Source organism: Peromyscus maniculatus, chromosome 4 (genome assembly GCF_049852395.1).
Source record: "Peromyscus maniculatus bairdii isolate BWxNUB_F1_BW_parent chromosome 4, HU_Pman_BW_mat_3.1, whole genome shotgun sequence".
Classification (NCBI taxonomy): Eukaryota; Metazoa; Chordata; class Mammalia; order Rodentia; family Cricetidae; genus Peromyscus; species Peromyscus maniculatus.
The window spans coordinates 99343413-99366233 of NC_134855.1; the positions used below are offsets into that span (position 1 = coordinate 99343413).

Below are 22821 nucleotides of genomic sequence, written 5' to 3' on the forward strand. Positions count from 1 at the left end.
CCTCTCACAGAATGATGCTCCTTCTTACCTGAGCAGTTTTGTTTTTGAGGTGAGGTCTTGCTGTGTACTTCATGCTGGCTTTGAACTCAGGGTGATCCTCCTGCCTCAGCTTCCTGAATGCTGGGATTATAGGCATGTGCTTTCACGATCCTCTGACCTCTACCTGATCACCTCAAGTTTCATGCTGGGGACTGAACACCCAGCTTGTATTCCCACCCTTTGTGTGGAACCTTCTCCCTGCCACTGGGCTTTTCCCCCCAAAAGTCTGCTGTCCTCTCTAAAGCAACTGAGTCTCTTCTCAAGGTGGTTTGAAGGAGAATCTTCCCCTTCCCCCCAGTCTGGCATATTTGAACACTTGGGCCCTAACTGGTGATGTTGAGGTTTAGGAGGTGTGGCCTTGCTGGAGAAGTATGCCACTGGGGGACTGGGGTTCAAGATTATAAGCACTACCCGTTCTCTCTGCTCTGTGTGTGTTTGAGGACAGGGGACTCCCAGTGTCCTGTTGTTGCGGCCATGCCTGCCTCTTGCTGTGCCTCCCTGCCATGACACACTATCCCTCTGGAACCAGAAGGCAAAATAAATTCCTTTTTTTTTTTTTTTTTTTTTTTTTGGTTTTTCAAGACAAGGTTTCTTTGTGTAGCTTTGTGCCTTTTCCTGGAACTCACTTGTAGACCAGGCTGGCCTCGAACTCACAGAGATCCGCCTGCCTCTGCCTCCTGAGTGCTGGGATTAAAGGCGTGCGCCACCACCGCCCGGCCCAAAATAAACTCCTTATGTGTGTTGTTCAGGTCACGGTATTTTACCACAGCAACAGAAAGTAACTAGTTCCGTCCCCAAAGAGGAACTTGGCACATCTCCAGGAGCCCAGACTCACCTTCCATGATGGAGATGTGAACAGCTCTTCTTCGTGTTCTCGGGACGCTGCTCAGCCGTGGGCCGTGGGTTATGGAGGGACAGCTGCGGCTGGGAACCATCCCTGCTCTGAGATTGAACAGAAGGAGAACGGCTTCACCAGTGCACAGACAGACGGGGGTCCAGAGAGCTAACAGATGCTTTTGACCTTTGGCCCCTGGGTCTCAGACATTCTGCTTCAAACCCATTCCCGTTCCCTGGCTCCTCAGCCTTTCTAGGGTGTGGCGACAAGTGCCATGGTCTTGGGGGACAGGACTGTCAGGGAGTAGAGCCCTGGGATGAGACATGCTCCTGACATGTGTCTGAAGCCGGTTCTGGCAGTTTTCTTGGTTTCCAGTAGGCTGCATAGAAGAGGCTGTGTGGAGGACAGGTAATCATTTCCTGTTCCCAGAGGTACAGGCTGGTGGGCTAATCCCAGCCCCCTTGGCCAGTCTTTGTGAGTCTATAGGGCTTGATGGGGGCAGGCTTCTAGAAATGCACAGCTTACGGCTACACATGCAGGGACTGGGGGGGGTTATTGGAGGTTTTCTGTAATGGAGTGATCACAGCACAGCTCAGTGTCACTGTCACATGCATCTTTCATGTCTGGGATCCACGTCCAGGCGGGGGAGGGTTGAGCAGAGCTGCCGAGTGAGGTGCCCCCCCCCCATGTGCTGTCTGTCGGCAGTGGCTTGTCTTCCCTCGTGTGGTGAATGGTTGCATGCCTGTTCCTGTGTCCAGTGGACACAGCTTCCTCCCCTCTTCTGCCCACTGCCTCCTCTTTGGGGATCTCTTTTGGCCAGAAGTTTCACAGAGCTCGGCTTGCTAGGTTCTTTGAGAGTTGGGGATCTGAGCCAGAACTGGTTCAGGAGACGTGCCCGACAGCCTACCTGTGTATTTCTGGTGGCTCCCGTTTGATCTTGGCACTTGACTCCATGACTTCCTTTGCAACCCGGCCGCTGTTAAATGGTGAAATAAACAGCAAGAAAGGAGACCGATCAGGTTCTCTGGCTTAGTCAAGAAATGGCATCTGCCCTACCCATCATCCCCCAAGGCTTCAGTCACTGCAGAAGGCTTTCTTGGTGGGGCAAAGAGTTCTAACATGCCATGACAGCTTAACTTATCTCTTCATCATTAGTCTCTGGGGTTCCCCTCCCCCACTTTTTTGAAACATGGTCTATGTCGTCCTGGCTGTCTTGGAGCTCACTATCTTGACTAGGCTGGCCTTGAACGCAGAGATCCTCCTCCTCTGCCCCTGCTGGGATTAAAGGCATGCACCACCCCTGCTCGACTCCATTCTTTTTTTTTTCTCCAGCTCCATTCTTAATTAGGAAGGATTTCTCTTGTCTTATGAATCACCAGGAAAAAGCCCAAAACCCCCCAGAAAGGAGACACACAAAAAACAATTGTCATGGTTCCTAGTTTGCTGCTGATATTGTGATGGCTAACTCCTGGAGTATGTTGCAATTGGAAATGGCAGATGTGTGAAAGAGAGGTCCCCCCATCATGAAACTAAAAAGCCCGAGCTCAGCTCATACTATACCCTCCCAGGAGGCTCCGAGCCATTAGACATCCTAAGTTATGTTTTAAGTTTAAATGACTGTGCTTAAGAGATCTAGAAAACAAAAAGGCCTCTAACCTGTCAGCCTCACTTGCCCAAGGACAGATAGCTTCCTGGAATGCTGGGGGCAGTTCATATGAGATAACAGCCACCCATGTATTTTTACTTCTGTAAACAAGCTGGGTTGTCCCAACTGCACAGGATGTGCTTGATCTCACTTAGGCAAGGGGTATGTCATAGGCAGGAAGTATGTCAGGATGTATGCTGACTTCGTTCTGATTGGACGAAGGCAGGAAATAGGAAGCCTAGTGGGTTTTGATGTCATACTCTGGTAATCATGGGTATGGACCTGGTCAGTGTTTAATAAAGCTTGCTTCAAATTTGGCTCAAGAGCTGTGGTAGTGGTCTTATTCTCACCCAGTGGGATTAACACCATGAGGGAGGAAGAGACCTACAGACAGACAGACAGACAGACAGAGAAGAAGAGGGTAAAAGGCTCAGAGGAATTGGGAGGAAACCCGAGGCCCTGCTGAGAGCTCCGGGTTCTCTCTTCTCAAGGCTAAGACACACGGAGACTGTCCTCTAGAGAAAGGTCTGGAAAGAGATCTAGAATGGCTACTGACTGTCACTATTTACCTGTATCGGAACCGGCTCCCTTTAAAGAATAAATTGCTGCTGGACACTGTGCGAACTTGGCTTGACTTCTCCAGCCTACGGCAGAGCAGAGTTCAGGGTGACACATGGCTCAAGCCACCTCATGGGCCGACGAAGATGGCCAGGTAGCTCCCTGCAAAGGCTACTGGAAACTTCCTTTCAGGTTCAGGAAAAAGCCCTCGGCAGTCTGCGCTGGAGTGCTGCCCACTAGGGGGAACTCTGAGCAACTGCAGAGTGGCCACACATGGATTTAGAAACAAGTGCTTGTCCCCAGGACACAGATGGAAAACAAAAGTATGAGGCAGCAGTTGCTTCCTTCTGTATGAGCTTTGACAGAGAGAATGGGGATGCTTCTGAATCCCCAGGGCAACGGGAGCTTAGTGGGAGCCAGCCCCTGTATATGGGGGGGGGGAGGTCAGGGAACCCCATTCCTTCTGGGCTGCTGCTAAGCTCCACCAGCAGGAGTTTGTCTCTCAAATTTGCTTCTCTCTAGGTTCATATAATCGACTAAACCTAGGCCTTGTCCTCACAGATGAAGGGAAGATGGTAGCCAAAAAAAAAAAAAAAAAAAAAAACCAACCCAAAAACCAACTAAACAAAAAAACCCTGTCTTCTCAGCTTTCTCAATAGCAGGGAGACTCAAGCTTGCTAAAGTGTCTCCCTAGTGTCCCTTTGGAAGGAAGCCCGCTCAGGGTAGAATGCACAATGTTCACTTCACCCTGGTGCTAGTATCAAGTGCACAGTGAGCATTAGGACTGAGAATGCCTTTCCAAGACACAGCTCTGGGGCTGTGGCCCTGGCAACAGGCAGGAGATCAGTTCTGCTGGCTGGAGTCAGCTCACTGAGGAGGAGCACTGTCTGTCACTGAGGAGAGCACTTCTGATTCTCTCAAACTCCTTCAGGACAGTAGAGGGAGCATCTGGCTTGTCAGGGCATTTGGTGACAGCAAGGGTCACCTTAACTGGAGTCTATCACGCTCGCATTGTTGCAATACACTCTTTCACACAGGGTCCCATGTAGCCCAGGCTATCCTGCAATGCACTTTGTAACTGAGGATAACCTTGAACTGATCCTTATGCCTCCAGCTCCTGAGAGCTGGGATAACAGGCATTAGTTACCATGCTCTGTTTATGCAATGCAGAGTATGGAACCTAGCACCCCATGCTTGCAAGGCAAGCACCCCCACAAATGAACTGCATCCCCAGCCCAGAGCACCTATTAAAGCACACATCATAAATTTTGTTTTTAGGGGGCTGGAGAGATGGCTCAGAGGTTAAGAACACTGGCTGCTCTTCCAGAGGTCCTGAGTTCAATTCCCAGCAACCACAGGGTGGGCTCACAACCATCTATAATGAGATCTGGTGACTTCTTCTGGCCTGCAGTCATACATGCAGGCAGAACTCTGTATACATAATAAATAAATATTAAAAAATGTTTTTAAACAAAACCAAGGGGTTTGGTGAACTGTTTCCTTGGTAACACCTCAGCCTCTCTCAGGTCCATTTCTTTGTGCACTGATGCTTTTGCAGCCACTTTCTTACTCAGAGAGAACTGGATGCAGAGGCCTCTCAGACTCCTCCAAACTCCAGCAAGCAAAGTTACCTCTTCCTTCTGGATCCTAGCTTCCCAGTAGCAAGCCCAGTGGTCACCACTTCCAGCTCTCCTCCAGCTCTGGGCCACACACTAGAAAGAGGACCCAGAATCTTCCCCAAGGCTGAGGTCTGAGGTCAGCATGCTGCTCTGCTTGTGCAGGGTCTTTCATGGACCCCTTGTCTCCTAGGCCCTCCAGGGCACCACGGAGGCAGTGACTCAAACTGACATACTCATTGGGCTTTTCTGGCTTGGGCTCTACCGCTGCAACACCAGAACTACTCAGCTGGTTTCCTGTTTCTCAAGGTTGGCCTGCCTCTCCTCAGAAAGCAGCTCTGTGACCCCATCTTTGATGTCAACAGTCCCTATCACATGTCCAACTCACTTGTAGAAGGCTTGATTCTCAATCCCACATTTCCAGAGGTGCTTGCAGGCTTCTGGGGTTGGAGCAAAATATGTGAGAATAATTTTTTTTTCCTGTAAAGAATTCCATAGAGAAACAGCTGAGGTGGGTGGAAAAGCCCAGGACCCCGTGTCCTGTGCTGCTGGGGGCCCTCAAGCTGCTGGCTAGCTAGAAGAGGGGTTCGCATCAATGACCACCTCATACCTGGCCAACCTAACAGAGCCCTTGGTGAGACGCAGAATGTCCACAGGCGTTCTCTGTGGGAACCCCATTCGACTGTTTTCTCCAGGCGGGCCTCTCTTGAGTGGATCCTCTGGGTACCACCGGCATCTTCAGGCCTTCCCACCCTTACACACCCTCCTCACCTTGCCCTAGCCGAGGAGGCAGATGGACCCCCCTGTCCAGACTCCTTACTCTTGGCTCCAGAAACGAGGGGCTGTTGCTGTGCCCCAGCCCTCCCTGGAGAGCAGGAAGCCCGCACTCACCTCTTTCTGACTTACATATAAATAGAAAGTCTTCCCTTCAAATTTCAGCTTTGTCACCTCATTCCTAGAAGCACAAAAAGAGGACGTGTCACCGGGCTGTGGGCTGCTTGGTCACAGCTAAGTTGTAGATGCACAGCCCACCCGACTGGGAGAGGCTCCAGGCACAGACACAATCTTAGCCAAAATCAGAACTGAGAACAAGACAGTAGCGTAGTGGCCTTAGAACAGTCATGGGGACAGTTTCCGGTCAATCACACTGTAATACTGGGGCGAGAGGATTTTGGGCTCATCAACAGTGGCTAGAAAAAGGGGGAACATTGGCATGGAAAGTGAGTGTGTGGAGAGTGGGACCATTTCCGGATTTGATTCCTGACACAGGTGCGCTGTCTGATGGGACTGTCGAATGTAAGGTGCCACCGGGAGCTGATGAGGCCAGAGTCGAAGGTAACAGCAGATAATGAGATACAACGCATCCAGGTTCTGAGGGAGCCCAGTCTTTCAGGTGACTGCGCCACTGGATGGAAAATGCAGTTTAATGCAGACAGATGTCAAACAATCTCGAGGGAGGGTGGGGCAACATACCAAAAGGAGAGAACAGATTACATGGAACAGTCATGCAGCGTACTGACCAGGAAAGGGGCTTAGGGGTTATTGTAGAAAAATCCTTGAAGCCACCAGCCCAGTGAATGGCTGCAGTAAGAGAGGCAAACAGGATACTGGGGTACATCACCCGTGGGACAGACACAAATCAGAAGTGACATGGTTACTGTACATGCCGCAGCCTACACCTCACCTCCACACACTGCTTTCAGCCTTGGTCACAAAGTGGGAAAACTACCCGGGGGGGGGGGGGAGGGAGTGGGGGACTTATTTGGATGTCCCTGAGAGCCACAAGACTAGGCCTCCCCATCGGCCACCCCGGTGTGCCCAACTCAGAGCCTGACACCCCACTGGAGTTTTTATTTTGCTGCCTGAGCTGCTAAGGAGTCTGATCATACACATCTGCCATCAGCAGGCTACTTCCTGTCACCTCTCGGGCGATTCCCTCAGGATCCTAGGAAGTAGCAAAGACGCAGACGTAAGCAGGTACCTGGTTTACGGCCGCGCAACAGCAGGGTAGAGGGATGTGACTCGTTCTCACTGAGAAGTCACGGCTGGGTCAGAGCGACAGTTTACAACTTCCCACTACAGATTAGAACTGGTACAAGTCTCTTTGTATCCTCTCTCTCTGTTGGCTGACCAACCATCAATCTTACACTCAGGTAGAATACAGTAAGCATACAGCCTCCGGCAAGTGTGATAAAGAAAGAGTTTGCTTTTTGCTTTTTTTTTTTTTTTTTCTTCGAGACAGGGTCTCCAAGTGTAGTCCTGGTTGTCCTAGAACTCTCTATGTAGACCAGCCCGGCCTTGACATGTAAGTCATTCTCCTGCCTCCGATTCCCGAGAGCTGAGATTACAGGTGTGTGCCATCACACCTGGCCTGTGAGTTTGTTTTGAACATGAGGCTGGGTTTGCATCTATGATTCTGAAGTTGAGACAAGAGGAGATTTCCGGGGAGAGAGGTCCATGGGAGAACAAAAAGTCGGGAGGCCGGGGATCCCTCAGGGACTTGGAGTGTCTAAGGATGACATCGTTTCTAGACATGAGGCAACTGGTCTGCTGAAGATGGAACCCTTTCAAGGTTCCAGATGAGACTCAGGCAGCAAAGGACCCACACTAGGGAAACTGTGGCCCAATCCTGTCCTCAGCCTTTTCTGAGCACCATTTTGTCGGCTGAGACGTCAAACTGTCACATTGTCACACAGAAAGCACAGTGAAAGGGGCCAACCTGAGGGAGCCCAGGACGCCATGATACCAACTGCCTTGTGACTGACACCCAGCGCCACATGCCTGAGGAGCAGTTTGAGGATTAGTTAATCATATTGCCATCCTCCACAAGAGCCATCTGGATTGGGAAGGTGTCTGGTGTCTGTATCAGCTGAGTGGGGCAGCAGGGGAAGGGATGCCTACGGCATCCGGAGAAGAAAACGCATGCGGAGCGACTCTACTCAGACCATACTTCGCTCTTCCAGAGAAGGTAAAGGAAGCAAGAGAGGACCAGGCCTCCCGAACCAGGTTCTTGGACCAAGGGAAGCCATGTAGCCAACCTGTCTGTCAGAAGAGCTAGCCAGCTTAGACACAGCAGGCTGAGGCCCACATGCAGAACTGAAATCACGGTGGGCTCAAATACCGTGCTCACTAGTCATACATGTGTCCACCCTAGCTTTGGATTTTTAGATTTGTGTGTTTAATATGGAATACCTGTACAAGTTAGGAATCCAGAAAGGGCCCATGATAGAGGGGAGCGGAAGAGGCCTTGGGGTGGGTAGCAGACTATGTATGATATGGAAGTGTGTGTGGGGTTCTGGAAGTTAGAGTGGGGGTTGGGGTGGGAGATGGAGAGGGAGGAGGGGATGGGATAGGGTAACTAAAACTAAGCATGTATGAAAAAACCTCATGGAACATCACTACTTTGTAAACAAAATTTAAAATATATGTTTTTTGTTAAAGGAGTCTGAACAGAAGTACCTTGTATGGGTGAACAATCCTTTCCCTAAAGACGTGGGTTATTAAATGAAAATCTTAGTGCCAGTGTGGGGTATCTTCCTACTAGCTGTTAGTTAGGGAAGTCTCCAGAAGCCTCAAAACATCACAGGTTGTTATTGTCATTGCTCTTGGTTGCCCACAATAACCATATGGTAAGGCCCTATTGCTGAAGCCACGGCACACTCTGGTTGCAGAACAAAGAATTCAAGCTGGAACTGACCTAGAAACTTCCTTCTGGGTAGCATTCATAGTGCCAAAAGGTGGAAGAGCTATCAATGGACTTAGGCAGTGATGATGGACCCTGCAGCTCCAATACTAACCTGCCAGGCAGGATGCACTCACTGGTACCCAATAGTGGCATGCCTGTTAGGGCATAACCAACTGCTTTCTGATTAGATTTGAGGGCTGTTCCATAGGAATGCATGCCTGGTGCTGTGAACACAGTCAGAAGCCCATGGCTGATGAGGTCATAGGCTGCCTGGTGCTGTGAACATAGTCAGAAGCCCATGGCTGATGAGGTCATAGGCTGCCTGGTGCTGTGAACACAGTCAGAAGCCCATGGCTGATGAGGTCATGGGCTGCCTGGTGCTGTGAACACAGTCAGAAGCCCATGGCTGATGAGGTCATGGGCTGCCTGGTGCTGTGAACACAGTCAGAAGCCCATGGCTGATGAGGTCATAGGCTGCCTGGTGCTGTGAACACAGTCAGAAGCCCATGGCTGATGAGGTCATGGGCTGCCTGGTGCTGTGAACACAGTCAGAAGCCCATGGCTGATGAGGTCATAGGCTCTGCTACTGTTGTTTTGCTGGACAGACATGCTGTTTCCTGACTATTTATGTTTATACCTTTAGGGCAGTGTCAGTCTTGGGCAGTGAAGCTGCTTTTTTGCAGTGAGCAGTAGTTACTGCAGAGGTTCATAACTGCTCAGAGTGCAGAGGATCAGTGGCTGGGAGTGCTCAGCATTAAGTGCTCATCGGTATCCACCCCTGCAAGGCTCAGGGGACCATAATGGAAGAAAGGAGTGGGTATGTACGAGCCGAGGATGGGAGGATGCTGTGAGATGATTGTACTCATAAGTGCACAGCACAAGACCCACACAAGATCAAACTGGCCAGCAACTCCAGCTCAAACCAGGGAGGGGAACAGGAGAATCCAACACTAGCCGAGGACCTATGGCGGCTGATGGCTGCTGCGTGTGGCGACTGGATAGGTTGCACGTGCAGGCAGCAATAACTGGACTCTGGGTTATATTTAAAATGGGGGAGGGAGGCTGCTGGTGAGCTGGCTCAATAGATGATGATGCCAACCCTGATGACCTGAGTTCAATGCCAGGGCCCACATGGTAGAAGGCGAGAATAGACTCTGAAAAGCTGTCCTTGGACATCACATGTGTGCTCTGGCCTATGTCCCCACTACACAAAATAAACAAATGAAATAAAAAATTCATTAGCCGGGCAGTAGTGGTACATGCCTTTATTTCCTGTACTTGTGAGGCGGAGGCGGAGGCAGGCAGATCTCTGAGTTGGAGGCCAGCCTGGTCTACAGAGTGTGTTCTAGAGTAGTCAGGGCCACAGAGAGAAACCCTGTCTCAAAAAAAAAAAAAAAAAAAAAAAAAAAAAAAAAAAAAAAAAGGACACACAAAGGGTCAGGCATGGTGGTGCATACCTTTAATCCCAGCACTTGGGAGGCAGAAGCAGGCAGATCTCTAAGTTTGAAGCCAGCCTGGACTACACAGTAAATTCTAGAACAGCCAAGTAGAGAGATGCTGTCTCAAAACAAACAAACAAACAAACAAACAAACAAATAAAAACAACAAAAAACCAAAAAAAAAAAAAAAAAAAAAAAAAAAAAAAACCGCCGGGCGGTGGTGGCGCACGCCTTTAATCCCAGCACTCGGGAGGCAGAGCCAGGCGGATCTCTGTGAGTTCGAGGCCAGCCTGGGCTACCAAGTGAGCTCCAGGATAGGCGCAAAGCTACACAGAGAAACCCTGTCTCGAAAAACCAAAAAAAAAAAAAAAACCACCAACAACAACAAAGGACATGAAGGGGGAGGGATGTGTTGCGGGAGGTCTTAGGGGAGAGGCAGAAGGGTTGGGGTCGATATTATCAAGATACACTGTATACACGTACAAAATTGTGAAAGTGTCAAAGAATAAAATATTTTTAAGGAAAAAATTACAGGCTCTCAATTCTGCAGAGAATCTTGGTGAGACTGACAGATGTTTGTAGGATGAGGCACAAACAGGTCCCAAGATATGCAAATGTCAGTCAACACACAGAAGCCTGTGCCTAGTCATACAGACCCCGGACAAGACAAGGAGGGGCAGCAATGTGGGTAGCCGCAGCCAAGGCAGTGGCTCCTGCATGCTGGATGTGGCAGGGGAGAGGGCAAAGGTGACTCTCAGGGGCCGAGGACACTTAGCTCTAAAGATGGAGATGCAGCCCGAGTGCCCACAGACAGGCTATTGAGGAGGATGTTATAGGTAGCATTTGTTCCAGGGTAATTGTCTACAAACCCCTCCTTTGTTAGAAGAGTAAGCAAGGGCTTTGGGCCATCTACTGAGGTGTTTCTGGATGGCCGTAACTATGAAGGCAGTGGCCTGAGCAAGTGACGAACCCGAAGACCTAGTCCACTCGGGAACTTCTCGTCCCTTACGTTGGCCTACAGTTGCAGGCTACCCTAGAAGTCAACCTCCAATACCCTTTCTGTCTGGAGAGGCTGTTGGCTCTCAGGGACACTCTTTGGAAAGAACAGGATCCCTAGGAAGAGACCACTACCTTGGTCAGTCACCATTCTCAACTCAAGGCTTTGGAGAAGGCTGCAAACCATAACTGCCCATCACAGACAAAGGACGTGGGTACCACAGCCCCTCCCCAGTTAGTGATGCAGAAGGACCTGTTCTGGAGATGAAGACAGATACTCACCACTTAATGAAGTGGACCCTCTTGTTTCCTTGCAGTACAACAAACCCGAAAGGAGTGAAGGCCAGAAACGCAGCATTTCCTGACACATCCTGTAACAGAGAAAGACTTCTCACTGGACCATAGAGGTGCATGTAGAGAGGAGAAAGGGTGGTGGGAAAAACCTCGGATCCCAGCACTCTGGAAGTGGAGGCAGGCAGTTCAGAGGCTCAAGGTTATCTTCAGCTACACAGTGAGTTCAAGATCAGTCAAGGCTGCATGAGAACCTTGTCTCAAAAACCACAGGCAGACATCCAGGCTATTCATAGGAGAAGCAGGGTAACCTTTAGTAGATCACAAAGGGACACACAGGACATTTAACAGAACAAGACCATGGCTTTAGTTCCAGCCTTGCCGCTTGCCAGATGATCCTCAGAGCTCTCTGTATCTGGACAGTGGATGTGGTGATGATACTAGCCTCAGCAGGCCTAAGACAATGTTAAGGGCTTGTGTATTGCTGGTGGGATTTTAAAATGGTATGGTCACTTTGGGAAATAGTTGGGAAGTTTTTCCAAACAGTTAAATAGAGAGTTACCACATAGCCCAATCATTCCCTTTTAGGTAATATGCTCAAGATAATTGGAACATGTCTACAGTTACATGAATGTTAATAGTGTAACTATTTATAGTAGCCAAACAATGTGAGCAATCCAATCCAGCTTGAAGAGTAAAATTGATCATCAATTGATAGGCAAAAAAGCAAGTGGTAGATGGTGGAACCCTGGAATATTATTTAGCAGTGAAGAGGAAAGGAGGTACTCATGTATACAACACAACTGAACCTTCAGACACCATGTCAAGTGAAAGAAGCCAGTTACAAAAAACCGTGTTGAATGGTTCTATTTATACATAATGTTTGCAACAGATAAACCCAAAGACACAGGAAGTGTGTTGGTTGTCAAGGGCTGGAGGGAGCCAGTGACCGATAGTGGATATGACGTTTCCTTTGGGCAGGGGAAGGAGGTCACAAAAATATTCCAAAATCAGATGGAGGTGGTGACTGAATATACTAAAAACCACTGGACTGCACACTTAAAAGAGTGAATTTTATAATAGGTGAAGTGTGTGTGTGTGTGTGTATGTGTGTGTGTGTGTGTGTGTGTGTGTGTAACTGTTACTAATTGGTCCTGTAATCCTAGCTACTCCCAAGGTTCAGGCAAGGAAGATCCTAAATTAAACATCTGCCTAGGCTACAGAGTTAAATTCGAGGCCAGTCTGGGTAACTTAATTAGAAAAGAGGTTTGGGGTGCGATTCAGTGGTAGACTACTTGCCTAGCGTGTGCGAAGCCCTAAGTCCAATCCCAAGTACCGCCAAAACAAAACAAAACTCTGCCCACAGAGGCAGGTTATCATTGTCTCGGTACCTGTAATACCATGGGGTTCATACCTCAGGGAAGTTTAGATGAAGACATTGAGAAGCAGCAATTGGCTGAGTGGAACCTCAGGCCACCAGTCTGTCAGCACCAGGCTTGGGATTTCGTTATCGAGTGACATGAGGAGGTATCAGAAAGCCTGGGGCCTGGAGCGCTCGAGTGCAGGAGTTCTGGGGGGAAGCAGCTGACTAATGGACACCCCAGCTTCCTCTGGACCAAGACATTGAGTGAGGATCTGCTTTCAGGATAGACGAGTGAGGATGGAGATGGTTAGCAAACTTTACCATCAAGTGGTGGGGGAGTTCTGGTTCTTCTCACCTTGAGAGCTTGCCACCCTGGCAGAGATACTTAGTCTGACTAGCCTCTGAGGCAGTGGATCCTCTGCAGGGCCAGTGAGCCTGCATTTGCCCTAAAGCTGCCTTGTGGAGTCAGGTTTGCAAGTGTGGGCATCTGGGCCCCGGTATAAACTGGTCTCCAAACCTTTTGGACTAATGTTATCACCATCCTTTGCTCAGGACAGGGGAGATGCAGACACTGGGCTGTAAGCACAGTGTCATTTAATCCACGGGCATAGAGAACGGCTTTTAAAGAGACACGGGCCTTGTTCCTTCTGCAGTCACATGGCTGGGCTTCCTCCTGCCTGTCACCAGGGCTTGGAGGGGATTCATGAGTACCAGGCATGGCACACAAGCATGGTTCCCGCCAGGAGGCAGCAGGTCTAATTTGACTAACTTGGCATAAATGGGTTCCAGGCAAGTGACATTTGTGGGGAGAATGCCTGAGGGAGGAAGATAATCTCAGATAGAGGGTGGGCATTGGGAAGCTTTCTGTCCCTGTGCAGGGTGGACCCAAGGACAAGCAAGGGTAGAGACCTCGTTGTGTTTGCATGGTGTAGAACAGGCTACAGGCAGGGTTAGCAGATACAGTGTAGGACAGTGATGTGGGTCAGGGGACAGCAGGCTATGCCGGGAAGGACATGTTTACAGGGATGAGCCAAGGCATGAAGAGACAGAGGAAGAAAGGGTATCTCATCAAGCCTTCTGAGACTCAGGAAAAGGCCTGGAAGGAAGAGCAGCCAGAGGGTTGGGAGGGTCAGGTCTGGAGAGGGAGAGTTTGTAACAGAGAAGCAGTGAGGGGGTGGGGGGGCTGGGGGGGGGCCTCCGCTTCCTCCACCCTTGCTAGTACATCAGCAATTGGGCAGAAAGGCCCCCGCCACGGGCCTGGTAGGTCAGGTCTGGCCACACTGCATGACACGTCCTTTAATTTCTTCACATCTTAGCTAGGGCTGTTGTTACCTCAGAAGTTCTGTGTGGCAGATGGCCATGTACACTCATGGCTGTATCAATATGAACACAGATGCTGAGGCTGTTGAAATCCTGGCAAAACCTTTAACATTTGACTTTCTCTTATTCGATGCTGACAGTTAAGATTTCCTAGTTAGGAAGTGGGTGTGGGAAGCTAGACCAAAAAGGAAGTCTTGGAGCGGGAAGAGCTGGATGGTCATGGGCTTGAAGTGAGCAGAAGGGAAGGGGCCGGATGAGAGCCAGTGAATGACATCGTTCTGGCCACAGCAAAGGTTAGAGGTGGCTGCTGCCTGCCAGGCTGTACGATCCAGACACCCTCAGGTGGCCCCCCAGTGAGGCCGGGGGTGGAGCTGTGGGGAACGGCCTCTCCTGACAGGACTGGCTGATTTGGAACAGTGAGTGTTTTATTTATATCACCGTGATACATCACCATGACCAAAAGCAACTTGAAGAGGAAATGGTTTATTTCGGCTTACGACTCTCAGGTCATACTCCATCACTGAGGGAATTCATTACAGGAACTCAAGGCAGGAACTGAGGCAGAAACCACGGAGGCATGCTGCTTACTGATGTGTTCCCCATGGCTTGCTCAGCTTGCTTCCTTACACAGCCTGGGACCACCCCCTCCCACGTCAATCACTAATCAAGATAACACCCACAGACTTGTCTACAGGCCAGTCTTTCACAATTAAGATTCCTTCTTTCCAGGTATGTTTAGGTTTGTTCAAGTTGTCAAAAACCAAGCAGCACAGGCAGTGAACTTGGAATAAATTCTGGTGAGAAGCAATTAATTACCAGATATGGTGGCGCACACCCTTGATCCTAGCACTTGGGAGGCAGAAGCAGGCAGATCTCTGTGAGTTCAAGGCTAGCCTGGTCTACAAAGTGAGTTCCAGGACAGATAGGACTACATAGAGAAACCCTGTCTAGAAGAAAAAAAAAAAAGAGGGAGAGGGGTAGAGGGAGAGAGAGGAAGAGAGAGAGAGAGAGAGAGAGAGAGAGAGAGAGAGAGAGAGAGAGAGGAAGAGAGGGAAAGAGGGGGGAGAGGGAGAGGGAGAGAGAGAGAAGCAATTAATAATGGAACCTTGAACAATTCCCTCCCAGAACCGAGAGGGCAATTCTCCAAGGCTTCCAGACCCACAGAGGGAGAGGAGAGCCACAGCAAGACCCTAGCACTCAGCACCCACAGTACTGAGGGCAACCCTAGTGTTGGCTACTTGTCTCTGTCACATGAGCTTCAGTAACCAGCACAGGGTGGCACCTGGACCTACAGTGAGAAATCCCATCCACACTGGCTTGGAAGTCTAAGCCGAAAGCCCTTCTCTGGAACATTCCAGTGTCTCCAGTCTAACATGTCCTGGTATTTGGCCTGTGGGGTGGTTTGAATAAGAATGGCCCTCAGGCTCAGAGATTTGAATGCTTGGTCATCAAGTAGCAGCACTATTTGAAAGGAATAGGAAGTGTGGCCTTGTAGGAAGTGTGTCACTGGGGGGTGGGCTTTGGGGTCTCAAAGAGTCCATTCCAAGCCCGGTGTCTGTCTCCTGCTGATCTGGATGAAGAACTCTTGTCAGCTTCTCCAGCATCATGTCTGTCTATACGCCACCATGCGCCTCATCATGAGGACAATGGACTAAACCTCTGAAACGGTAACCAAGCCCCAGTGAAACGCTTTCTTTTGTAAGAGTCGCCTTGGTTCTGGTGCTTCTTCACAGCAACAGACAGGGACTAAGACAGCCTGTCCTCAGGGTTTGAATGCCAAGTAACACTTTGCATGACAGAGAAAGGAAGACGAGAAGTGTCTGGTTATTTCCTCCACAAACTTCCAGCTTAGTAAGCAGGAATCTGCCTGTCCCTGGCCATCCCCAGGAATCAGGGTCCATAGGACCGAGCTTTTCCTGGATCCAGGAGGGGAAGGAAATGGATACCGACAGCTTTACAGTTCCTATGGCCACTCTATCTCCTGAAAGAAAACTGTGGTTCTCTTCTGCTGCTGCGAGGTAAGAAAGTTTACACGTTTTTATCCTTGTGAAAAAAATCTCCAGTCTTGGTTTAGATCCCTAGCTCTGCTTCTCGTTGTCTCTGTGACGGACTTCTCCACACCCCAGCTGTGTCACTTGTGAGACTGGGACAGGGACACAGACCTAGAACACTACCAACTTGTTTCCTAGACCGTCCAACTTAGTGCTATGGCATGGTCAACTGTGTTCTTGGAGAGGAGACAAGCTTCTATTCATTTCCTCTTCTCCAGACAGAGTCTCATGTGGTCCAGGCTGGTCTTGAATCCATATGTAGCTGAGGGTGGCCTTGATCTTCTGCTCCCCCACCTCTGCTGCTGAGGGCTGGGATTACAGGCTTGCCTTTGTGTTTATTTTATTCTTTTGAGAAGCTGTCATGTTCTATTGAACAAATCACCCCCAAACTTGCCATCATCCTGCTTCAGGCCCCAGAGTAGCTGGGGATTATAGGCTTCATCACCCATGCCTGGGTTTACGTTAATTTTTATATGATTATTTCAGAAGTCATTTAGGCCTGTGTCTTCTCTGTATGGGAACTGGTGGTAAGTCGTGCTTAGCTTTTTCTTTTTCTTTTTTTTTGTTTTAGTTTTTCGAGACAAGGTTTCTCTGTGTAGCTTTGCACCTTTCCTGGATCTCACTCTGTAGCCCAGGCTGGGCTCGAACTCACAGAGATCCACCTGCCTCTGCCTCCCGAGGGCTGGGATTAAAGGGTGCACCACCACCGCCCGGCCGTGCTTAGCTTTTAAATAAAGCTTATCTCTGTAGAAGGAAGACTGCAGGCAGGGACTGCAGAAGCATGGCCTTGAGACCAGACAACACTGGCTTCTAGTCCTAGTAGTGTCCTCACCCGGAACTTCCGACACATTAGTAAGAACCTCCTAATCCCTCTTACCCGTTTTAAAATCTGCACTCAAAGGCTTGGTGTTTTCGCTTTAATGTGAGGGTGAGGTAGGCTCTCGTCAACAACATAATGAAGATTAGCAGATAATCGAGCCGAGTACCTGACACATGCGGGCTCTCAGGAAGTGGTACCACCAGGCCTCAGGATAAAAAGGCTGGACATCCGTGATGGAACTGCCTCTCCCCACCAAAGCCTTACTGGGCAGCCCCATCAGAACCCAAAGACCCAGGGCAAACAACCAGCCTCTCGGCTAGTTTGAATGGAACAAGATGGTAACTCCTGAGTTTGGAGAGGAATCAGGGAACAGACACCACAGCAGGCCCTGCTTTCTTTCAGCAGCTATTGGGTTGGGCTTCTGGAGCTCCTGCCAGGACTTGGGGGGTGGGGTGGGGCACAGTTGAGGACTGCCCTGTGCAAGTTTGAGGCTTGGGTGCTCTGGCTTCCCAGCCAGGGTCTGTAGGAGTTCCTCCTTCTGGTCCTAGGACCAGCCAAGGACACTCTGGCAGAAAGAAACCATCAGCATGCACAGGACCAATGTGAGCTTCCTAATCAGTCCAGGAGAACAGAGCCCAGCCGGAGCATTCTGCTCTCATTTAATTATCCAAACGATTCCTCTTCTGTCCTCCCTGGGGCTGCGTGCCCCAGATTCCCTGGGCCCAGTAATTGCCTCCCTGTTAATAGAAATCATCAGTATTTATTACACCGAGTGTGCCAGCTTATTCCAGCTCTCCTTGTAGCAACATTAAGAGGAGTGCTTGGTAGCACACCACTCAAGTGAGGCTACTTAATGATAAGAGTGAAGACTCCTGAATTGATCTTTGCCTCAGAAGACTGAGGACACATGGCCAGGGCCTAATAAAAGGATCTGAGGGTCACGTGTGGCGTCTGCAGTGGGGCCCTGACATGACCCAGATGAGCAGGAGGCCCAGGTTTGAGAATGTGGGATAAAAGGCCAGTGAGGTGGCTGCCCTTTCTCTTTCCCCAGAGTAAGTCTCTCAGGCATTGCTCCTTCCTATAAGTAAAAACAACAATGGAAATGACCTGAGTTCAAATTTTGGCTCTGCCTCTCAGGGCCTTGTGAACTTTGGCTTAATAGTACATCAACTTTCTTTCTGTTTCAGTTTTTCGAGACAGGGTTTCTCTGTGTGACAGCTCTGGCTATCCTGGAACTTGTTCTGTAGACTAGGTTAGCCTTGAACTCACAGAGATCCACTTGCCTCTGCCTCCCGAGCGCTGGGATTAAAGGTGCATGACACCACTGCATCAGGAGTCCATGGTCCCGGAATGCACACGGAGTTAGGCTGGACACCAGTCTGGCTGTCATTGTCCATGGCTGCCAGACCGTGGCTTCTGTGGGCAGTAGCAAAAAACACCACTTCCCAGAATTCAGCAGCAGAGGCAGAAGAGCAGAAGATCAAGGCCACCCTCAGCTACATATGGATTCAAGACCAGCCTGGACCACATGAGACTCTGTCTGGAGAAGAGGAAGTGAACAGAAGCTTGTCTCCTCTCCAAGAACACAGTTGACCATGCCATAGCACTAGGTCGGACGGTCTAGGCAAGAAGGCGGCAGTGTTCTAGGTCTGTGTCCCTGTCCCAGTCTCACAAGTACATCAACTTTCTTTTCTTTTTTTTTTTTTATACTTTATTTGCATTGGTGTTTTGCCTACATGTGTGTCTGTGTGAGGGTGTTAGATCTTGAAGTTATAGACGGTTGTGAGCTGCCATGTGGGTGCTGGGAATTGAACCCTGGTCCTCTGGAAGAGCAGTCAGTGCTCTTTACTGCTGAGCCATCTCTGCAGCCCCTGAATCAGCTTCTCTGTGTTGTTTTGGTGCCTGTCCTGGATCTCACTCTGTAGACCAGGCTGGCCTCGAACTCACAGAGATCCGCCTGGCTCTGCCTCCCGAGTGCTGGGATTAAAGGCGTGCGCCACCACCGCCCGGCTACCTCTTGCTTTCTGACTCACTGATGTGAAGAGTGGGGATCAGAATCCAGCACGGCCTCAATAGTTGTTGAGGACTGGAGCACAGAGCCCGAGGCCCCAAAGCACTTCTGTCCCATGAGGTCCCCTGCTGCCGGCTAGAGTGTTAATCCACTGACAGAACTGCTAAATGACTTATTTTCTTCCAGACAGGGTCTTACTGTGTTGCTCTGACTATCCTAGAACTCACTATGGAAACTAGACTGGCTTCAAACTCAGAAATCCACATGCTTCTTCCTCCTGAGTGCTAGGATTAAAGTCACGAGCCATAGTCTTGGCTAAATGTGTAGCCCAGGCTGGTCTCAGACTACGGATCCTCCTGCCTCTGAATCTTCAGCATAGCCTACAAGTGTTCGCCATCATGACCAACCTAAACCATTTTTGCTTCCCACAGGACACATTTAGGAAGCCTTGCTGATTCTTCTGTCACCTATAAAGTCTCTAGAAACGTGTGGCTGTGGTCCATGACTGCCGGCCCTGAGAACATAGGCCTGTCTACCAGTAAGCTACACAGTGCTTAGGGAATTAGGTTGGGGGAGAAGGTTTGCATTCCAGGACGTCCTCCAGGTTTTTATTCCTTCACACACAGGGAAAATGAAATTGCTTCACCAGGGCGTCGCCCCTGCGCCCCTTAGTTTTCATGGTTTGTTCTACACTGGATTGTGTCCTCTCCCTGCAAATTCAGATGTTGAAGTCCTAGCTCCAAGTACTGGGAATGTGACCTTTGGAGATGGGGTCTTTATAGAAATTAAAATGAAGCCAAGGCTGTGGGATTGAGCCCAACCCCAGCCTCCAGCACAGAGGCAACATGTCTGCATGGTTTAAGCCACCCCACTTGGAACGTTGTTACATCAGCCCCAGGAAAGGAACACATCAACTCTCTGGTTACAGTGTCCCTTCACCCAGGAGGAGGAAGAGGCTGGTCTTGTTCTGCTCTCAGTTTTAGAGCTGTTGCTCCTGCAGCCTCTCCAGGTAATGGACACGGTACATAAACGAGGTCCAACAGAGCCAGTGACCAGAACAGGGAACATGAGCTGTAGCGGGTGGAAGTGGCCAGAGTCAGGAAAGGCTGTGGGTCTCACTGCTCACAGCGGGGGGCTCCCCAAACTCATCTCTGAAATGCCAGGAGCATGTGAGTAATTACAGAGGATTCCCAGGCACGGTGTCCCCGGTGCCTTCCTGCTTCACCCTGGCAGGCGCATAATGGAACCAAATGTGACTCCTTTGTCCCAGGTGGTGACTCGGGTGCCACGAGAGTCAATAAAACCCACTCTTGGAAAGGAACTAGATTATGGGTCAGGGAAGGGTGGACAGTTGCTGAGTGATTGCTGACTGTCCCCTGTGGGGAGCTCTCCACATGTCCCCTCAATTCATTTCCACCAAATTACCCACAGCTGCCAAGGCAGAGCACGGGGGTTTGGATTTGTTATTTAGATCGCCTTTGCCTGGGATTCTCCTCTGACAGTGATGTGGCCCGTGTCGCACCCAGAGGTTCCAACGTGGCATGGTAGTGGCACCCCTGTACGCGGAAGGGGCCGGTGGGTACAAGCACCCCAGGCCTCGCTAAGGGAGGCACAGCCAGTCAGTCCCTCATGGGGGTGTCTTACCTTACATGGGTGAGGGTCCACTCCGTAGGTCTCTAGTGTCTGTGCCTTTCTTAAGAAATTCAGCTCTGATGTTGCTGGTGTCTGACCACTGGAATGAAAAAGAGATGGTCTCAGGGCGCCTGTCCCCCAGGTTCCCCAGGTGTGAACCCCCTGGTGAGCTGGGCAGACCCGGCTCTCTGCTGCAGCAGCTGCAGCACGCTGGAAAGCCAGCATGTTTATGATATACAGTTGAACGGTCACGTGGGGTTATTACAGCCAGGCCTCAGGTTTAGCCTAGCTTGCTAGGAGCAATCTCTGTAGGGGAGTCATGCCCAGGCTGCTGATGTCCGGGGGAGGAAAGCTACAGCAGACGTTTTCTGTGCAGACCATCGGCATTTTCATGTGGACCCTGAGGAGCTTTGCCGTCTCTCTGAGCCTCAGCCTGGGTGGAGGGAGGCTTTGATGCTCTCAAGGGGATGAGGCATTAAAAAAAAAAGATGTGATCAGAGCAGGCCACACACTTCCATTTTTTCCCACAGTGTTCTGTTTGGTTGTGGAACCAGCTTTAGAGATTCAAGTCTGAGGTTAAAACTCAGAGTGAGGGCTGGAGAGACCACTCAGCGGGTAAGAGCACTGGCTTCTATTCCAGAGGACCTGGGTTTGATCCCCAGCACCCACATGGCAGCTCACAACCTTCGGTATCTCCAGTCCCAGGGGATTTAATGCCTTCTTGTGGCCTCAGGAGTGCCCTGCACACACATGGTGCACAGATAGATGTACATGCAGGAAGACATCCATATGCAGAAATAAAAATGAAAACAGAACAAAACTCAAAGTAAAACAGGCTACACATAATGAGTTGAGTGGGCTCCGAGCGAAGAGCGGCGGGGTGGGGGTGGGGTGGGGGGGTGGGGGTGAGGTGGGGTGGGAGGTGGGGGGAGTGGGGACGGCTCTGAGATTGCACTTGGGAGGTAGAGGAAGGCAGAGTGGTCAGGAGTTTAAGGCCAGCCTTAAGTGCATGGAAAATTTTAAGGCTAGTCTGGACTACATGAGATCCTGCCTCAAAAAACCAAAAGCCAGAACCAAATCAAAACAAATAAGCAAGCAACTGTCACCACTGAAACCCCCAAAGAAAACACAGGCCACGCCGTGCTAGCTGCCGTGAGTTCAGTTTCTCGTCCCATGGTGTGTGTGAGCTCAGAGGCCGACTTGCCAGAACTGGTCCTCTCCCTCCGCCATGTGGGCTTGGGGATGGACCTCAGGAGGGCAGGGCTTGGCAAGTGCTGGACCATCTCACTGGCCAGATGTTATGAAAAAGAATTTTTTTTTTGTTTTTGAGACAGAGTCTTACAATGTCCCTGGCTGGCCTCAGACTCACAGAGCTCTGCCTCCCAAGTGCTGGAATTAAAGGCGTGCACCACCACGCCTAGCTGAGGTTGTGGTTTTTAAACAAGCCAGAGACAATGATTTTGTGGTTTTTTACACCATGCAGTCCCGTGGAGACAGGGAAAATGTGTCTGTAGGCTGGTTACTGGCCCCAGCTTTCTTGTCCGTGAGCTGACATGGACTGACATACCTCTGTATATGTTCCTCGTGTTGTGGTGACCCCCCCAACGATAACATTATTTTCATTGCTACTTCATAAATGTAATTTTGCTGCTGTTATGAATGGTAACGTAAACATCTATTATGTGACCTATGAGAAAGGGTTTCGTGACCCCCGTAGGGGTCGTGACTCTAGGGTTGAGAATGAGTGCGGTAGGAGAGGCTGCGGGGCCTCCATGCCGGACAGCTCTCCACGCCCAGGGCGATGCTATGAATGGAAACAAGCCGGCTCTAGCCGGCTGAAGAGGCCTTGGCACGGCTCCCTGCCTGCCTGCCTCCTGGAACGTGTAGATGAAACCACCTCAGAGTCAGTGGTGGCACTGGCCCCGGGCTCTTCTGCATGCGGAGCCCTAGAGAAGCAGATGCAGTGTGAGGTGAGCAGGGCAGCTTGGGAGGTCAGCAGCTCTGATGGCTGGCCAGCAGGAACAAAGGTTGCTCGTGTCTAAATTGATCATTTGCCCAAGGTCATATGGCAGAGCAGGAAGGAAGCCCACCCAAGCAAGAGAAGCAGGCCAGAGTCCCCCGGGTGTCCCCCTGAAGAGGCCGCTGTACCATGCCAGCCTCTGTGCTACTTCTGGAAAGTAGATCAAGAAACAAGTCCACAGCCCGAGCCCAAAGGAGCTGTCAAAGTCGCAGAGAGGAAGAAAACTCAGGCATTTCTACACTATGAAAGCAAGGCAGAACCCGTGTCTGTGGGTGTCAGGGTGAAGGAGGTCTTACAACTACCCACAAACCCCAGACGCAAGGAGGTGTTTGGAAAATGCCCTCCAGGAGCATCTTCGTTCCATGTCTGAAGGAATCCGCCCCTTGAAATCCATTAACCTCGGGAGTTTGCTCAGATCTCCAGGGTCTTCTCAGAAGCCGTCATTTCTTGAGGAATCCCTCGCCTTGAACTAACTTTCTGCAGAAATGTCCCCACTATTC

At 50.2% G+C, this 22821-nt stretch overlaps 1 protein-coding gene across 4 annotated transcripts in view; it reads right to left on the bottom strand.

Annotated features, from left to right (window-relative positions):
• Frmd5 (FERM domain containing 5) overlaps window positions 1-22821 on the bottom strand; it is a 278030-nt gene that overhangs the window by 5134 nt on the left and 250075 nt on the right. For all 4 annotated transcript variants that reach the window (XM_076568612.1, XM_042276094.2, XM_042276093.2 and 1 more), the window contains exons 7-13: window positions 20314-20401; window positions 11096-11184; window positions 5585-5648; window positions 5082-5173; window positions 3089-3163; window positions 1782-1850; window positions 875-981 (exon numbers count right to left, since the gene is read on the bottom strand). In XM_076568612.1, the coding sequence (XP_076424727.1) occupies window positions 875-981; window positions 1782-1850; window positions 3089-3163; window positions 5082-5173; window positions 5585-5648; window positions 11096-11184; window positions 20314-20401 (584 nt within the window). The remainder of the gene's footprint in view (window positions 1-874; window positions 982-1781; window positions 1851-3088; window positions 3164-5081; window positions 5174-5584; window positions 5649-11095; window positions 11185-20313; window positions 20402-22821) is intronic.